Source organism: Rhinopithecus bieti, unplaced genomic scaffold (genome assembly GCF_001698545.2).
Source record: "Rhinopithecus bieti isolate Rb0 unplaced genomic scaffold, ASM169854v2 scaffold_36553, whole genome shotgun sequence".
Taxonomy (NCBI): domain Eukaryota; kingdom Metazoa; phylum Chordata; class Mammalia; order Primates; family Cercopithecidae; genus Rhinopithecus; species Rhinopithecus bieti.
In genome coordinates, this window is record NW_016815774.1 from 569,486 (window position 1) to 587,461 (window position 17,976).

A 17,976-nucleotide genomic window follows, 5' to 3' on the forward strand; every position below is an offset into this window, starting at 1 on the left:
CTTCACTGAATATGAACAGTGCCAATGGCTTCCTTTCTAGATGCTTCCCTGAAAATATGCTACTTTTACAGCCTACTTATGTAACAAACAGAATTCTAAAAACACATTCTGGGCCAGCCACAGTGACTTACCCCTGTAATCCCAGCACTTTGGGAGGCCAAGGCAGGAGGATCACTTGAGCCCAGGAGGTCAAAGCTGTAGTAAGCTATGACTGAGCCACTGCACCCCAGCCTGGGCAATAGAGTGAGACCCTATCTCAAAAAAATAAACAAATAAAAGCACCTTCTGTAATATAGAAATCTGTGTAATTTTACTAATGCTACAGAAAGTTTTCAGGCCAGGTGTAGTGGCTCACGCCTGTTACCCCAACACTTCAAGAGGCTGAAGCAAGAGGAATGCTTGAAACCAGGAGTTCCAGACTAGCCTGGCCAATATTGTGAGACACTATCTCTAATTTAAAGTTGTTTGGGTTGCTTTTTGGTTTTTTTTGAGATGGGGTCTCGCTCTGTCTCCCAGGCAGTAACAGTGTAATAATCTCAGCGCACTGCAACCTCCGCCTCCCAGGCTCAAGCGGAATCCTCCTACCTCAGCTTCTAGAGTAGCTGGGACTACAGGCGTGTGCCACCACACCCAGCTTATCTTTGTATTTTTTTGTAAAGATGGGGTTTCCCCATGTTGCCCAGGTTGGTCTCAAACTCATGGGCTCAAGCAATCCACCCGTCTCAGTCTCCCAAAATGCCGGGATTACAGGCGTCAGCTATCACACTTGGCCCTTTAGTTATTATTATTTTTGATTATTATTATGTCATTTATTTATTTTTTTGGAGACTCTGTTGCCCAGGCTGGAGTACAGTGGCACAATCTCGGCTCACTGCAACCTCTGCCTCCCAGGTTCAAGTGATTCTCCCACCGCAGCCTCTTGAGTAGCTGGGATTACAGGCACGTACCACCATGCCTGGCTAATTTTTGTATTTTTAGTAGAGATGGGGTTTCCCCACATTGTTCAGGCTGGTCTGGAACTCCCGACCTCAGGTGATCTGCCCGCCTCAGTCCTCAAACTGCTTGGATTAGAGGCGTGAGCCACCATGCCCGGCCTTAAAGTTATTTTTTAAAATAACTTTAAATACGTTTTTTAAAAAGGAGAAACTTTTCACATTATTTGAGCCCAAGGAAGAGGGGAGCTGAGAGAAAGGAGGAGAAGCTGAGTTTAGGGCAATTCTTGCCATTCTTAGCTGACACGCACACAACAGGAACTATTTTCCCTTACTTCAGCATAAAAGACTTAAAATTTTCCACTTACTATACAAAGTGTTATTCATGTGAAAAATTAATCGAGCTGTTGATTGATTTAACCAACAAAAGCTCTGCAAGTGCTAGATTTAGTGCTGTACAAGATGACTTTACTAATAAAGGGAGGATGCCTGAAGAGATTTACTATATAGCTAAGGAAAAATAATCTCACGCAGAGGATATGCTGAAGAGATAATTAGCTAGAGAAACAGAACTGGAATGTTTCATTTCCTTTATGATATACAGAAAACACGGAGAGGAGGAAAAGAAAGAGTTGACAATTTTATTTTCACATTTCCCAATATAAATGAAAACTGCATCTTTTTTGTCCTACTTCTCCCCTCCAAAACTATTCTCTGATAGGACAGGGGAGCAAGTCTTCCCTATGCTGTTTAGAAAACTCAGTATTACAGCAGCATGATCTCCTGGTGAAGCAGAACAGGTAATATAAAACTGATACAATGAGGCCTCCCCTCTATCCTTATCTGTCTGGTCGAGTCATTCCGGGCCGAGTGGGCACCATCATGGGACGGGCAGGAGGTCTCATCATTGGGGGCCCAGGCATCATTGGCATGTGGCCTCCCATGGGCGGCCTCATTCCAGGAGCTGCAGGACAAAACAAAGAAGAGGGAAAAAAAGGGAGTCAGAAAATATTATTTAGGGAGAGTTTGATGGGACTTCAATTAAGAACAAAAAACGTAGCCCCCCTTGCAAAATACTGGAAAAAAGACATACGTGACAGAAGAAATGCAACAAATTTATCACATCTGTAAATTACTTAGACATTCTCAGACAAAAAAACAAAAAGGTCAACACAAGAACCATATGGGAATCATGATCTAATGATAGTAAGGGGAAACTATTAATAGACTGCTTTCCAGAAATCACCAGGGACACTAGTTCCCTAAACTGACCTTTTTTTCTCACTCAGGGAAATTCACAACTAAGTCACATGTTTTTCAGTCAGCTCTTTTAATCAGTGATATCCACCATATAACCAGGAGCTATTTCCTGAATGTACACAGGCACAGAGGACAATCTTGCCACTAAGCGTTTGTTCGGAGTTGTAGGAAAGGTAAGCAGGAGGCCCATGCTGGGAACCTGTTAGTAACCATACTTAGCTCAAGTCAAGAAAAATAATAGGCAATAATGTGATTTATAACAATTAGTGCACACAAAATCTGATTTTCTAATGCATTTCAGAAACTATTAATGAATTTTTTAAGTGTCCCATCAATAAACCAGCCAAATAAATGAGCCAGGGAGGGGAAGGCAGGCAGAGGGGTCGGAGAGGAACACAGGTAGTTTCAATGGAATCGATAATGTTCTACTTCTCAGCTGGGTGGTGGGTTCATGGATATTAATTTTACTATTATGCCCCATAATTTCATGTTATCTATATTCTTTTAAACATCAAATTTTACCAATTTATTTTAACTAAATAATTTGGATTAAAGGTTTGCAGCAAAGGGTTCAAGAGAAAACTACATTCAAACTTGAATATAGCCTTATCACAAATAGTGAGACACAAGAATATGCAAAGACACAAAATCCAACAGGTACAGAATTTAAGACCAATTTAAACAGGAACAGAGAATACTACTAACTTCTAAATACCACATAAAAGCCCATGCTTAACCTATATTTAAGAATTTCTTAGAGGAAATGGATGGACATAGACCAAAGATTAAAAACTGGCAACTTGTTTTCTTTGGTTTCCATAGTGGATTTACTTTGAATCAGTTGACAACATTGGGATTTCATACGAAAGAGTAGATTCCTTTTTTCTTTTAAACTTTTTATTATGGAAATGTTCAAACATACACAAGAATAGTAAAGAAGAGTATAATGAACATCCATGTATCCATCATCCAGCTTCAACAATTATCCACTCATGGACAACTTTATCTCTACTCGCCACCCATTCCTATCCCTGTCCACCCTCTAACTACTCAATTATTTTAACACAAATCCCACAATCTTATCATTTTATCCTGGCTTGAAAAAACAGAAAACAAAAAGCAAACTCAGGAGAAAAGGCAACACCAAGCCTGTATTCTCGAATGTCAACCACAGGCTGAAGCTGAGTTCTAGAAGCCTTCTTTAGACGAATCATGCATTCCCCAGTTCACCACATCCCTAAAACCTCTAAGAATTTGAATTTGTGAGCCTGGGTTAAGGAAGCTAAAGTCATTGAAGTCATTTTGATTGTGCTTTGGGCTCACAAGTCAGTAAGGCAGGAACTCTCTTTATCTATACTCTCCCCTTCCTCTAAGTGATACCCACAGCAGACATACTGATACTTCTGCCTAGGAAGCTACTCTAGTAACTTTGCAGCTTGTTTTTCCAGAGGAGTTGGAGGTGTCGGTCACATCTGTTCCCAAACCTGATTATGTCAGTTGTAGTTATTACTCTAATTATATATATATAATTTTTCTGCAAACCAATTAAATGAGTGTGAAAAGAGAACAGCTTCTATGAAAACTAACTTAATACTTAGGAAGACTCAGATAAACTATCACCAAAAAATGCTCAACAATTTGGTAGGCAAAATAATCATAAAAGATTGGAACTAGATTATATCACAAGGTTTCAGAACACTTCAAAGAAATGAAACTAAAGTTGGTGGAGGATGTGTTATAGTTATGGCTTACTGGTTAATGCAATAAATATACAGTGTTCCAATCATTAGACACACTCTTAAAGCAAAGGTCCTGCTCATGTATCAGAAAGATTTGCAAATTAACGTATGTTTAAACTGACATTAAAATAAAACGTTTGAAGTGTAAGATTTTCTACCCCTCCCCAAATAAAAAACCAACCACCAGGCTGAAAGCTTTTTAATATAATGATGTGGCCAAGTTAAACTGCAAGATTAAACAAGCAACAAGAGGTGGCTCTGCTCCAAATCAAAACTGAGAAAATGTATCCATAACCTTCCCCCTCCCCACAAAATGGAACAAGTTCATCAACCCTTCTCTTCAGTATAAATGGCCAAAAGCCAGGATGAGGCAAGGAAACAGAAGAGAAGAAAATAAAAACAGATGCAACCTATCCTGCTTTTAGTAGCACAAGGTCACTGGATACCATCCAATTATAATGATAAACCAAGTATTTCTTTTTCTTTACCATTAATAATTGACCAAATTTAATTTGTTACAATAATACATTTAGACAGCTAATTAGACAATTTATGTAAATATTCCACCCTCAGAAGTGGAGCACAACTCCCCATTTTCAAGCTTTGGCTACACATACTAACTTCCTTCCATTAAGTGTCAGTTATGCATAGTGACTAAACTAAATGGAGCAAACTAGAAACACAATGGAGCAAACTAGAAAGACAAGACATTCAAACTTACCAGGTCCCACTGGCATCATCCCAGGAGGAGGAGGGCCCATCATTGGCATCATGGGAGGGCCCCCCATATGGGGTGCTGGCATCATACCAGGGCGAGGAGGACCCGCTGAAATAAAGAATGGAGCCTGTGGTTAAGGTGTGCTCACATATTAACATTTTCTCTTCTCTTTCTTTTCTTTTTTTAGACGGGAGTTTCACTCTTGTTGCCCAGGCCAGAGTGCGATGACACGATCTCGGCTCACCGCAACCTCTGCCTCCCAGGTTCAAGCGATTCTCCTGCCTCGGCTTCCCGAGTAGTTGAGATTACAGGCATGTGCCACCGTGCCCAGCTAATTTTGTATTTTTAGTAGAGACAGGGTTTCACCATGTTGGTCAGGCTGGTCCCGAACTCCCAACCTCAGGTAATCTATCCACCTCAACCTCCCAAAATGCTAGGATTACAGACATTAGCCACTGCACCCAGCAACATTTTCTCTTCTTAATCAAACTAAAAGGATCTCATGAACTCCTTCATATAAGTCTGCCTAGACAGAAGAATAAAATAAAGTCAGATTCCCTAGGTTAAGAAAAATCAAGATTTTAATTTAAAAAAACAAAACAAGGGGATGGAGAGGTTGTACCTTCTATAGGGCTTGTGACAAAAAGCTGATGGACTTAAGCCTTAAGTATTTAATTTCAGATCCCTTTGTAAAAAATGAAAACATGGTTTTAAAAGATTCTTTGGAAATACAAAGACTTATATGCAGGGATGTTCCTGACAGTATCATTTACAATACCTAAAATTTGGAACAACTTAAATATCCAATAAGAAAATAGTGAGGCAGGCTGGGGGTGGTGGCTTAAGCCTGTAATCCCAGCACTTTGGGAGGCTGAGGCGGGCAGATCACGGGAGGTCAGGAGTTCGGGACCAGCCTGGCCAACATGGCAAAACCCCATCTCTACTAAAAATACAAAATTAGCTGGGCATGGTGGCATGCACCTGCAATCCCAGTTACTTGGGAGGCTAAGGCAGGAGAATCACTTGAATCCAGGGAACCCAGGAGGCGGAGGTTGCAGAGAGCTGAGATCATGTCACTGCACTCTAGCCTGGGCGACAGAGCAAGACTCTATCTCAAAAAAAAAAAAAAGAAAGAAAGAAAGAAAATAGTGAGGTAAATTATGGTAAATTCATACCATAGACTATTCTGCTATCAAAAATAATGGAGTTGAGTGTCAGCCAGTCAAGGTAGAAAAGGAGAGAGAAGTAACCTTGGAGTTGCTATGGGCTGAGGCCTGACCAGGTCCTAGGATGGCAGGTGCCCAGAAAAGGTTTGGCAGGACATTAGTGGTCCACCTACATTAGTGTGCAACTATTACAAACAGCCTACTTCCCTGGGTTTATACTCGCGACTGTGTACAAGATTGAGTCTAGGTCCTGTATGTGATTTCAGTCTGACCCCTCCCAGGAGAGCCACAGTACAGTACGATCCAGTGCAGCACTCAATCTCCTCTTGTCTGTCACACAGAAACAACAAACTTTCCCAGAAAGCTGGGCCCATGATCCACTCTACTTTCAATGATCTAATTCTTACCTTTCTTTTTTTTTTCTTTGAGACACAGTCTTGCTGTGTTGCCCAGGCTGGAGTGCAGTGGGGTGATCTCAGCTCAATGCAACCGCCACCATCCAGGTTCAAGCAACTCTCCTGCCTCAGCCTTCTGAGTAGCTAGGACTACAGACGTGCACCACCACGCCCGGCTAATTTTTGTATTTTTAGTAGGGATGGGGTTTCACGATGTTGGCCAGGCTGGTCTTGAACTCCTGACCTCAGGTGATCCACCTGCCTCAGCCTCCCAAAGTGTTGGGATTACAGGTGTGAACCACCACACCCAGCCTAATTCTTATGTTTCTAAGATACAGATTTTGGTGTTAGGTGGGTTAGAAAATACGGCAAAAGACTAAGGAGTTTATCAGCTATTTCAGTCCTCTAGTGCTGTGCTCATAGAGTAAATAATTTAATGTACCTAGCAACTCCTATTCATGTATTAGCTCATCTAATCAGAGGTTCATTCTGAGCTTTCTTTCCATTTAAATCTGTCTTAGATCCACAACTGGGATGCCACAAATACAGTACTTAGTGACAATGCAATCAAAAGTTAACTCTAAAGTTATTTTAGAAATCATACCACTAAAGTTGTTTGCTATTACTACATGCATCTATATTCAACATTTATATATTTATACATTTATATTACTATCTACATACAAATGCAACAGCATTTGAAAGCCAACGGTGAGATAATGTAACCTAATAAAAGGATAGCCTGCCCCATCACACCCTTTAAGATTAAAACTTTAAACTTACGAAGGCTGGGGGGAGGTGGTATCATCGCCCCTGCAGGAGGAGGAGCAGAGAATGGAGTAGGAGGTATCTTTCCTTGTTGAAATGCAGCCGCTTCGGAGATGAGGGCGAGAAAAAAAAAAAGATGAATAAGAATTCAACAACCCAGTAACTAAAATAACCACTTTCTTTTAAGTCTTTGGTGGTTCCAATTACTTTACTCTTGCTAGCTGTCCTCTAAAATTATTACATCATGGTTCTACAGTTTTAAAATCATTTTTAGGTATTCAGCAGCTAAAATTGCAATTAATTGGTTTATTGATTCATGTTTTCTACTTAGCATTTCTTTTTTTTTTTTTGAGACGGAGTCTCGTTCTGTCGCCCAGGCTGGAGTGCAGTGGCCGGATCTCAGCTCACTGCAAGCTCCGCCTCCCGGGTTTACGCCATTCTCCCGCCTCAGCCTCTCGAGTAGCTGGGACTACAGGCGCCCACCACGTTTCTTGTATTTTTTAGTAGAGACGGGGTTTCACCGTGTTAGCCAAGATGGTCTCGATCTCCTGACCTCGTGATCCGCCCATCTTGGCCTCCCAAAGTGCTGGGATTACAGGCTTGAGCCACCACGCCCGGCCTCTATGGCTAAATTAAATATGGGAGACTGGAGTAAAAATGTCCTGCCTATCAATGTCTTTTCTTTTTGAGACAGAGTCTCACTGTCACCCATGCTGTAATGCAGCGACACAATCGCAGCTCATGGCAGCCTCGACCTCCTGGGCTCAGGTGATCCTCTCGCTTCATCCTCCTGAATAGCTACAGGTGCATGGCACTATGCCTGGCTAATTTTTGTATTTTTTGTAGAGACTGGGTTTCACCAAATTGCCCAGGCTAGTCTCAAACTCCTGAGTTCATGCAATCCACTCATCTTAGCTTACCAGAGTGCTAGGATTATAGGCATGAGCCACCATGCCTGGCCCTATCAATATCTTTTACCAAAGAGGAAGAGTCATCTTTAATCTGTAGATGTAGTTTATAACCAATTCAAGCCATTCGTAGTTTTGTTTGAAAAAGTGTATGTAATACATGCTCAAAAAGCTAGGCTTTATAAAATTTCTATCCTTCCTATGTATGCTGTCCTAGGTCAAAATAATACACTATGTTGGTTTACCAGTTTGGAAATCAATGCACTAAACTAGGATATTCAAAACATACAAAGATTTCAAACTATAAGCCTGCCCCAAAAGAGTTACGATTTTTAAGAAAATCTAATACAATCAATTAAAATTTTTTTTTCAGATGAAGCATAAGAGAAAACAAGAGAAACTGAAGATCATCTATATTTGGTTTTAGAAAAGAATCACAAATAAATATTAAAATACACACTTACAAAGTCTGTTCCTGACATAAGCTGTCTATAGCCCATCCCACTCCACCCCCACCAATGCAAAGGAAATCAAATTACTCATCAATTACTGATAATTCATGGGATCAGATCAAAAAAGTGACCTAAGTGGAGATTTATGAATAGCTTATTATCCATATGCCTCTGAACAAAGCCTGTGCGATCACAGGGATTATATCCCAATATGGACTTTTTCAATCAAAAAGGCCTCTCTCACATCTTTTGTAGGAGGACAGCTTGTAAAGCCTGAAGTGGGGGAAGCAAAGTCACTGACTTAGTAGCAGGCTCTATGTCAACATAATCAGGGATTTCATGAGTGTGTCCCTGAGGGGCTCCCCACTCTTCTCAAAAGTCCTCCGCTAAAAATGTTTATTATTCTGACTATCCTTAAAACAAAAACAAACACATGTACTCAAGCCGAGTGCAGTGGCTCCTGCCTGTAATCCTAGCACTTTGGGAGGCTGAGGCAGGAGGATCTCTTGAGTTCCAGAGTTAAAGACTAGCTTGGGCAACATAGTGAGACCCCGTTTCTACAAAAACTAAAGATTAGCTGGGAATGGTGGTGTGCACCTGTAGTCCCAGCTACCTGGGAGGCTGAGGCAGGAGGAATGCTTGAGCCCAGGAGTTCAAGGCTACAGTGAGCTATGATCAGGCGACTGCACTCCAGCCTGCGTGACAGAGTAAGACCCTATCTCTAAAAAAATTAAAATTTAAATTAAAAAAAAGTTTATTCATCCTAAATTATTTTGCTGCCTATGGAAAGTAACTACAGAATATACTGTAAATCTTTTCATGCTAAGAAATTTCTAACATCTTTTCAAATAAGGGGAAAAGATTACATCATGGTTTATTTTTTCATATGCAGTGGGACAATGGGGCAGGTGTGGTGGCTCATGCCTATAATCCCAACACTTTTGGAGGCCCAGGCAGGAGGATTGCTTGAGGCCAGGAGTTCAAGACCAGCCTGAGCAACAAAGTGAGATCCCATCTCTATACAAAATTTTACAAAATTAACCTAGCATAGTGGTGTGTACCTGTAGTCCTAGCTACTCAGGAGGCCAAGACCGGAGGATCACCTGAGCCCAGAAATTTGAGGCTGCAGTGAGCTTTGATTATACGACAGCACTCCAGTCTGGGCAACAGAGTGAGACTCAGTTTTTTAAAAAAATTGGGACTGGGCATGGTGGCTCACAACTGTAATCCCACCACTTTGGGAGGCCAAAGTAGGTCAATACTTGAGGTCAGTAGTTCGAGACCAGCCTGGCCAACATGGTGAAACCCCATTTCTACCAAAAACAAAAAAAATTAGCCAGGTGTGGTGGTGTGCGCCTGTAGTCCTAGCTACTCGGGAGGCTGAAGCAGGATACTCACTTGAACCCAGGAGGCAGAGGTTGCAGTGAGCTGAGATCGCTCCAGCCTGGGCAACAGAGCAAGACTCAATCTCAAAAAAATAAATATATAAAATAAATAAATAAAATCAATTTAAAAAACTGGGACAATGTCTGAGGTTTGCTCCATAATAATCCAGGAAGGAGAAGGAGTAGGTGACAGTATTCAGTGTCTCTCTTGGCCAGAAACAATTTTGCCTCCCAGGGACACTACACAATGCCTGGAGATATTTTTAGTAGTCACAACTGGAGATTGGTACTGGCATCTAATTAGCAGATGCCAGGCATGCTGTCAAAAATCCTGCAACGCACAGAAAGATCCCCACAGCAAAAGATTATCCAGCCTTAAACGACAACAGTATCAAGGTTGAGAAACTCAGAATAAATGCAACAAGAGTGCTACAGCTGAGTGATGAGAAATGAAGGGTTAGGAAATTCAGAATGGGAGGTTCATTAAGCTTGTCTATTTTTTTTTTTTTTTCAGACAGAGTCTCGCTCTATCGCCCAGGCCAGAATGCAGTGGTGAGACCTTGGCTCACTGCAACCTCCGCCTCCTGGGTTCAAGCGATTCACCTGCCTAAACCTCCCGAGTAGCTGGGATTACAGGCATGCGCCACCACACCCAGCTAATTTTGTATTTTTCGTAGAGACAGGGTTTCTCCACATTGGTCAGGCTGGTCTCGAACTCCTGATCTCAGGTGATCCATCCACCTCGGCCTCCCAAAGTGCTGGGATTACAGGCGTGAGCCACCACACCCAGCACCCACTTGTCTATTTTATTTGAAAATTTTCACAATAGTTTTGCCTTTTTATTATTTATTAATTATTACTATTTTTTTGAGACAGAGTCTTACTCTGTCGCCCAGACTGGAGTGCAGTGCAGTGCAGTGGCGCAATCATAGCTCGCTGCAACCTCCGCTTCCTGGGTTTGAGCTACTTGGGAGACTGCCTCAGTCTCCCAAGTAGCTGGGGCTACAGGCAGGCACCACCATGCCCATCTGAATTTTTTGTATTTTTAGTAGAGATGGGTTTTCGCCATGTTGGCCAGGCTGGTCTCAAACTCCTGATCTCAAATGATCCACCACCTCCTCCTCCCAAAGTGCTGGGATTACAGGCGTAAGCCAGTGTGCCCGGCCAGTTTTGCCTTTTTATTACTTTTTAATTTTAAAAAAATGTTTTGGCTGGGATTACTGGCGTGAGCCACCGCACCTGGGCTAATTTTTGTATTTTTAGTAGAGATGGGGTTTCACCATGTTGGCCAGGATGTTCTCCAACTCCTGGCCTCAAGTGATCTGCCCGCCTCAGCCTCCCAAAGTGCTGGGATTACAGGCATTAGCCGCTGCACCTGGCCTACTGCTTTTTTAAAAAGTCACATCACAAAACCCATATTTGCTTGCCAGCTTGGAGTACAATGAATGATTAAGAAAGGCTGTGATTCAAATACACCAGGATGATCTAAACTAAAAATGCAACATCTCCTTCAGTTAGTGTCCTAGACCCAATAAGCCAGAACAAAATGTTCCTAATAATAAGAGCATGGGATGTACAACAGGGATCCGAAACATATTCAGACTATTTTGTTACATCAAGTAATTTCTTTTTGACTAGTACTCTGTCAGGACTACAAATAAAACATCTAAATATAGTCTCAAACTACTTGGGGAAAACCACAATCCCACTCCTCATCTGTTCCTATTAGAATAGGAACACACTTCTAAAACCTGTGGATTAACTACAAAGGGGCTTTATAGAAATTTGCTATAAAATCTGGTGTTAATAGATAAATATTAAGCAACTCCATTCTTCTCTGCCTCACTTCCCCATCTAACCTTATTGCTGTCTCTGATTGCTCTATCCTCAATAATAAATATTAATGTGTTCTTATATCCTTGGGAAACCAATGACCTTCCACTTCTTTCATTCAACATATCCAAATGCTCCTATTTATCATTCAGAATGAGTTGCCTCTGTGAAAAACACCACAGACAGGGACAAGAAAGAATAGGACCATTTTACCACATCAGAACAAGAGACTGAAGCATACTTGTTTTGTCAATCAGGCTCTGAGCCTGCTCTTCCATCCATTTCTGATAATAGTCTTTCACATTCTCTTTGTGTTTCCTTCCACTGCAGTGTGTCTTTCTCACAGATGGCTGCAAAATAAAAAGATCATATCAGACATAGAAACAAATGTCCAACACTAAAAATTTAATAAAGTTTTGCCTTTATATAAAGTAATGTGTCTAGTATCAGCAGCATTAGCTGGCTGCTACAGTATTACTTAAAAACATTATCCAGCAACATACTGTGGTAATTTTTTTACTATATTATCTAGACCAGAGGTCAGCAAACTATGCCCCATTGGCCAGCCACTGGCTTTTGTGTTAAAAAAAAAAAAAGTATTGGAACACAACCACATTTATCTCTATCTACCTTTTTTTTTTTTTGAACAGGGTCCTGCTCTGTTGCCCAGGATGGAATGCAATAGCACGATCTCAGCTCACTGCAGCCTCAACCATCCGGGCTCAAGCAATCATCCCACCTCAGCCTCCTGAGTTGCTGGGACTAGAGACACGAGCCACTATGACCAGCCAACTTAATTTTTGTAGAGATGACGTCTCACAATGTTGCCCAGGCTGGTCTCAAACCCCTAGGCTCAAGTGATCCTCTCACCTTGGCCTTCCAAAGTGCTGTGATATTACAGGTGTGAGCCACAGAGCCCAGCACATTTATTTACATATTGGCTACAGCTTCTCTCTACGAGGAACAGTTGAGTAACTGCAGCAAAGGTGGTGGTCCCAGCTACTTGGGAAGCTAAGGTGGGAAGGACGTTTAAGCGTAAGAGATCAAGGCTACAGTGAGCCAAGATCACTCCACTACACTCCAGCCTGGGTGACAAAGCAAAATCCTATCTCAAAAAAAAAAAAATGTTCCTGGCTGGGCACAGTGGCTCCAGCCTATAATCCCAGCACTTTGGGAGGCCGACGCGGGTGGATCACGAGGTAAGATCGAGACCATCCTGGCTAACATGGTGAAACCCTGTTTCTACTAAAAATACAAAAAATTAGCCAGGCATGGTGGCAGGCGCCTGTAGTCCCAGCTACTCAGGAGGCTGAGGCAGGAGAATGGCATGAACCCAGGAGGCGGAGCGTGCAGTGAGCCAAGATTGTGTCATTGCACTCCAACCTGGGAGACACAGAGAGACTCTGTCTCAAAAAAAAAAAAAAAAAAAATTATTCCTTGTCCTCCCAACCACTGCTTACATTAATACAACAATGATGCCTTAAGCCTAACAACAAAATCATGACTAGCAGCCAGTCGCAGTGGCTCACACCTATAATCCCAGCACTTTGGGAGGCCAAAGTGGGCAGATCACCTGATGTCAGGAGTTCAAGACCACCCTGGCCAACAAGGTGAAACCCTGTCTCTACTAAAAATACAAAAATTAACTGGGTATGATTGCACGCGCCTGTAATCCCAGCTACTCGAGAGGCTGAGGCAGGAGAATCACTTGAATCTGGGAAGTGGAAGTTGCAGTGAACTGAGATCATGCTACTGCACCTACCAGACTGGGCCAACACAGTGACATTCCATCTCAAAAAAAAAAGAAAAAAAACATACTAAAAAATCAACCAAAGTCCAAAAGTTACAGCACTGCGAATGTTTTTACACATTCTTGTTCATTTTTTTTTGGTTTTTTTTTTTTTTTTTTTTGAGATGGAGTCTCACTATGTCACCCAGGCTGGAGTGCAGTGGCGAGATCTTGGCTTACTGAAACCGTCCGCCTCCCAGGTTCAAGCCGATTCTCCTGCCTCAGCCCCAAGTACCTGGGAACGATAGGTATGTGCCACCACAGCCAGGTCATTTTTTTTGTATTTTTGGTAGAGATGGGGTTTCACTACATTGGCCAGGCTGGTCTTGAACTCCTGATCTCGTGATCCGCCCACCTTGGCCTCCCAGTGCTGGGATTACAGGAGTAAGCCACCATGCCCGGCTGTTTTTACACATTTCTAAGTCCACTACAGGGATCTGTAAAATCAATCACCATAGAAATTTTCTATTTTTGCAAGACATCACTTTAGAAGGAACAAGCGTTCATGACATTTCTCATGAAAAGACATTTTTAATATAAAGAAATACTTTTCAGTTCTCTGAATTCTGGCATTAGCAAGAAAGTGAATAATAGGTATATGAAACTATAATGCCAAAAAAGGGCAGAAAGGCACAGCCCCCTCATTAACAATTTCAGAAAATTATCTCCAGGGGTTTTACCTAGAGAGGGGGTAAAAAAAAAAAAAAGGACTAGGGATCTATAAGCACAAACTGACAAGCTACTAAAAATACCAATTTATCAGAGCATTCTACTCCAGGACAATGTATGAAAATACACAGAACTTGGCTGGGCACAGTGACTCTCAGCACTTTGGGAGGCCAAGGCGGGACTGTTTTTTCATGGTGAAACCCCGTCTCTACTAAAAATACAAAAACTAGCCGAGTGTGGTGGTGCAGGCCTGTAATCCCAGCTACTCGAGAGGCTGAGACAGGAGAACTGCTTTAACCCGGGATGCAGAGGCTACAGTGAAACAAGGTCGTGCCATTACACTCCAGCCCGGGAAATAAAGCAAGACTCCATCTCAAAAAAAAAAGATAATATACAGAACTGTAACAACGTCTTCAAGAGGAACCACCCGACTTAAATGTTCCACATCTCTACTAATGCTGTACTACATCTGACCATATGTTAGAAAGAATTCCAAATAAAGTGACAATAGAAAAATCACTGGCCAGTTTCTTCCGGCCACTATTCAAGATAATCAAGAGTTATAATTTAGACTAGTCTGGGAAACACAGCGAGGCCTCAGTTGTAAAAAGAGTTATGATTTAATCAGATTTCTACAGAGGCAGCAAAGCATAGAGCTGCAGTGTTCAGGGCACGGTTCACAGACATCGAAGGGTCTCTGAGACTCTTTCACGAGGTCTGCAAGGTCAAAGTGTTTTCATAATAGTACTAAGCCATCACTTTCCTTTTTCACTGTATTGACATTTTCATTGATGATGCCAAACTCCTGGTACTTCAGAATGAATCAAGGCAATGGCACCCGACTGTATTAGTGATCACTGTATTCTTCAATGTATGTACTCACAGGGGGAAAACAAGCTAGTTTCACTAAGTGAAATTAATGAAGCAACACAATTATTAATTTTTATTAAATCTCAACCCTTAAGTTCAAGTCTTTTTAATATTCTGAGTGACAAAATGGGAAATATAGACAAAGCACTTGTGTTGCATGCCAAAATATGATGCTCTTTCAAGGAAAAGCAGGCATGTAACTGTTCAAATTATGAGCTCTACCAGCTGCCTCTCTTGAAGTCCTGGGCTCAAGCAATCCTCCTTCCTCGGCCTCCCGAAGTGCTGAAATTACAGGCATGAGCCACCATATCCAGCCCAGCTGCCTCTTTGATGGAACACCATTTTTATTTGAGAGTGACAGGCACAAACCATATATTCAGACTTCTCAAAAATGAATGGAGTGAGCCTGTCACTTCAAAGAGAGCAATGGAAAGTACTGCCAGTGATAGAATTTCAGCTATTAAGCAAAAATCAGAATTTTGGAAAATCTTATCTGCCACCATAAGCTTGACAGCTTCCCAATATTTAAAGATGGTTCTGATTAGATTGTGACATTAATTAATGTGGGTTTTCATTAAATAATCAAATGTGTCCACATTTGAAGCCTGGCACTAACTCAAGTCAATCAACTTTTCCAAATAACCAATGCACATTACAAAATCATGCATGGCAAAGATCCACTCAAGTGCTCTTTAGACCACTAAATTTTTTTTTAAGAGGCGGGGTTAGCTGGGTATGGTGGCTCATGCATGTAATCCCAGCACTTTGGGAGGCCAAGGCAAACAGATCACCTGAGGTCCGGAGTTCGAGACCAGCCTGACCAACATGGAGAAACCCCGTCTCTACTAAATATTCAAAATTAGCCGGGCGTGGTGGCCCATGCCGGTAGTCCCAGCTACTCAGGAGGCTAAGGCAGGAGAATCGCTTAAACCCGGGAGGTGTAGGTTGCAGTGAGCCGAGACAGTGCCACTGCACTCAAGCCTGGGCAACAAGAGCAAAACTCCGTCTCAAAAAAAAAAAAAGCACTAACAAAACATTCTACTTTAACTGCTGTATTATTTGATAAGCAGGTTTTTTTTGTTTTGTTGTCCAGGCTGGAGAGCAGTGCCTGATCATGCCTCACTGCAGCCTGGACCTCAAGCGATTCTCTCACTTCATCCTCTTGCGTAGCTGGGACTACAGGCACACCACCATGCCTGACTTGTTAAGCGGTTTTTAATCAAAGTTACTCTAGGGTGGGAAATAACCTCCAACTATTTTCTACAAGCAGTTGACCTTAAACCTCAGCAGGTGGGAAAGCACAACTTGCATCTTTAAAAAAACACAAAACTCATTTAATTATTACACATAAGGCTTTTTGAAAGTATGGATACGCCACTTACAGAGTCATGGGTGAGGTATGTATCGCAGTAGTCACAATAAAACCTGAAAAGAGGTGAAAGGAAGAAAAAAAGAGATGACAACCAGCTAGATGCCCATCCACGGAAGCGCTGTTCATGGAAGATAAAAACCAAGAAACAAACAAAAAGCCCGACCTCCTCACGACTCAAAAGCGTCAAAGCGTCGACATACAAACCAGGCTTTTTTTGTTGCCTTAAGCGGGATCCATCTCCACTCTAAAAAGGGGTGTCCAGCGCTCTCCATCTCCCTATCTCCGTTCACCTGCCCCAGATACTCTCCCATCCCATGAGGTTTCAGAAACCAGAACCCGCTCTCCGCTCCTGCATAGGGGCCACAACTAGTGACTACAATCACCCTCAGATTTCGGGGCCCCACTCACTTGGGCATGTTGCTCTGCAGGACGTTGGCCACTCCGTTACGTGACGCCCGGAAATGACGCTCACAGTCAGCGACTACACCGCGGAACCCCACGAGACTAGCGAGAAGACCCGAAGCCCTCGCCACCAGCAGCCGAGCGAGGGGCGGGGCTTTTCCCGTTCTTCCTTTCATCTAATAGGAAGGCGGGAAAGGGGAGTACTACGGGTCGCTACGAGGTTCCACCCAAGCTCTTTTAATCTTGTTTCTCGATGCTTCCGGAAGAGCGTATTTAATCTTTCTGTAAATATCTAATGACTCTCTGCAAAGCGCATGGGGCTGCTATAAATGCTGAAAAAACAGCAGTGAACAAAATGGGTAAAAATTCTTGTCCTCGTGGAGTTGAGATTCTAGTGAAACAAGACAGATATTAAAACCAACAGGAGCCGGTGCCGTGGCTAGCGCCTGGAATCTCAGGTACTCCGGAGGCTGAGGCGGGAGGATCACGTGAGCCCAGGAGTTGGAGACCAGCCCTGGGCAACATAGCGAAACTCTTGTCTCTACAAAAAATTTTAAAACTAGCCGGACGTTGGCCCGACGCGGTGGGTCACGCCTGTAATCCCAGCACTTTGGGAGGCCGAGGCGGGCGGATCGCCTGAGGTCAGGAGTTCGACACCCGCCCGGCCAACCTGGTGAAACCCCATCTGTACTAAAAATACAAAAATTAGCTGGGCGTGGTGGCGGGCGCCTCTAATCCCAGCTACTCGGGAGGCTGAGGCAGGAGAATGGCTTGAACCCGGGAGGCGGAGGTTGTAGTGAGCCGAGATCGCGCCATTTGCACTCCAACTTGGGCGACAGAGTGAGACTCCGTATCAAAAAAAAAGAATTCGCCGGACGTGGTAGCGCGCGCCTGTGGTCCCACCTACTCGGGGGACTGAGATGAACCCAGGAGGTCATGGCTATAGTGAGTCGTGATCGTGCCACTGCACTCCAGGCTGGGTGACAGAGTGGTACCCTGTCTCAAAAAAATAGTAAATATTTATAGTAGTCGGTTAGGTGGAGCAAAGTGAAGCAGGGAAGAGGGGAGTCCAACTTTACAGATGATAGAGAAAGGTTATCGCTTGCCTTTTTTAAATTTATTTTTTGTTTTTGTTTTTTGAGACGGAGTCTCACTCTGTAGCCCAGGCTGGAGTGCAGTGGCGCGATCTCGGTTCACTGCAAGCTCCACCTCCGGGGTTCAGGCCATTCTCCTGCTTCAGCCTCCCGAGTAGCTGGAACTACAGGCGCCCGCCACCTCGCCCGGCTAATTTTTTGTATTTCTAGTAGAGACGGGGTTT

At 42.9% G+C, this 17,976-nt stretch overlaps 1 protein-coding gene across 1 annotated transcript; it reads right to left on the reverse strand.

Annotated features, from left to right (window-relative positions):
- Positions 1-1,553: 1,553 nt before the first annotated feature.
- SNRPC (small nuclear ribonucleoprotein polypeptide C) lies at positions 1,554-17,119 on the reverse strand. The gene is made up of 6 exons (XM_017853668.1): positions 16,665-17,119; positions 16,267-16,309; positions 11,798-11,906; positions 6,994-7,083; positions 4,653-4,757; positions 1,554-1,896 (listed from the first exon to the last, which is right to left on the reverse strand). Exons 1-6 carry the CDS (start codon positions 16,832-16,834, stop codon positions 1,772-1,774), a joined length of 642 nt encoding a protein of 213 aa, XP_017709157.1. The 5' UTR covers positions 16,835-17,119; the 3' UTR covers positions 1,554-1,771.
- Between the last annotated feature and the right edge of the window lie 857 nt (positions 17,120-17,976).

What these genes read in the sequence shown, in the direction of transcription:
- SNRPC (XM_017853668.1), bottom strand. Translation starts at nt 16,834, where the DNA reads ATGAAAGGAAGAACGGGAAAAGCCCCGCCCCTCGCTCGGCTGCTGGTG. An exon ending in ACCACCTCCCCCCAGCCTTC is followed by an intron (nt 4,758 to 6,993) that starts GTAAGTTTAAAG and finishes TCTTTATTTCAG; the next exon opens with CGGGTCCTCCTCGCCCTGGT. An exon ending in GATGATGCCAGTGGGACCTG is followed by an intron (nt 1,897 to 4,652) that starts GTAAGTTTGAAT and finishes TTTGTCCTGCAG; the next exon opens with CTCCTGGAATGAGGCCGCCC.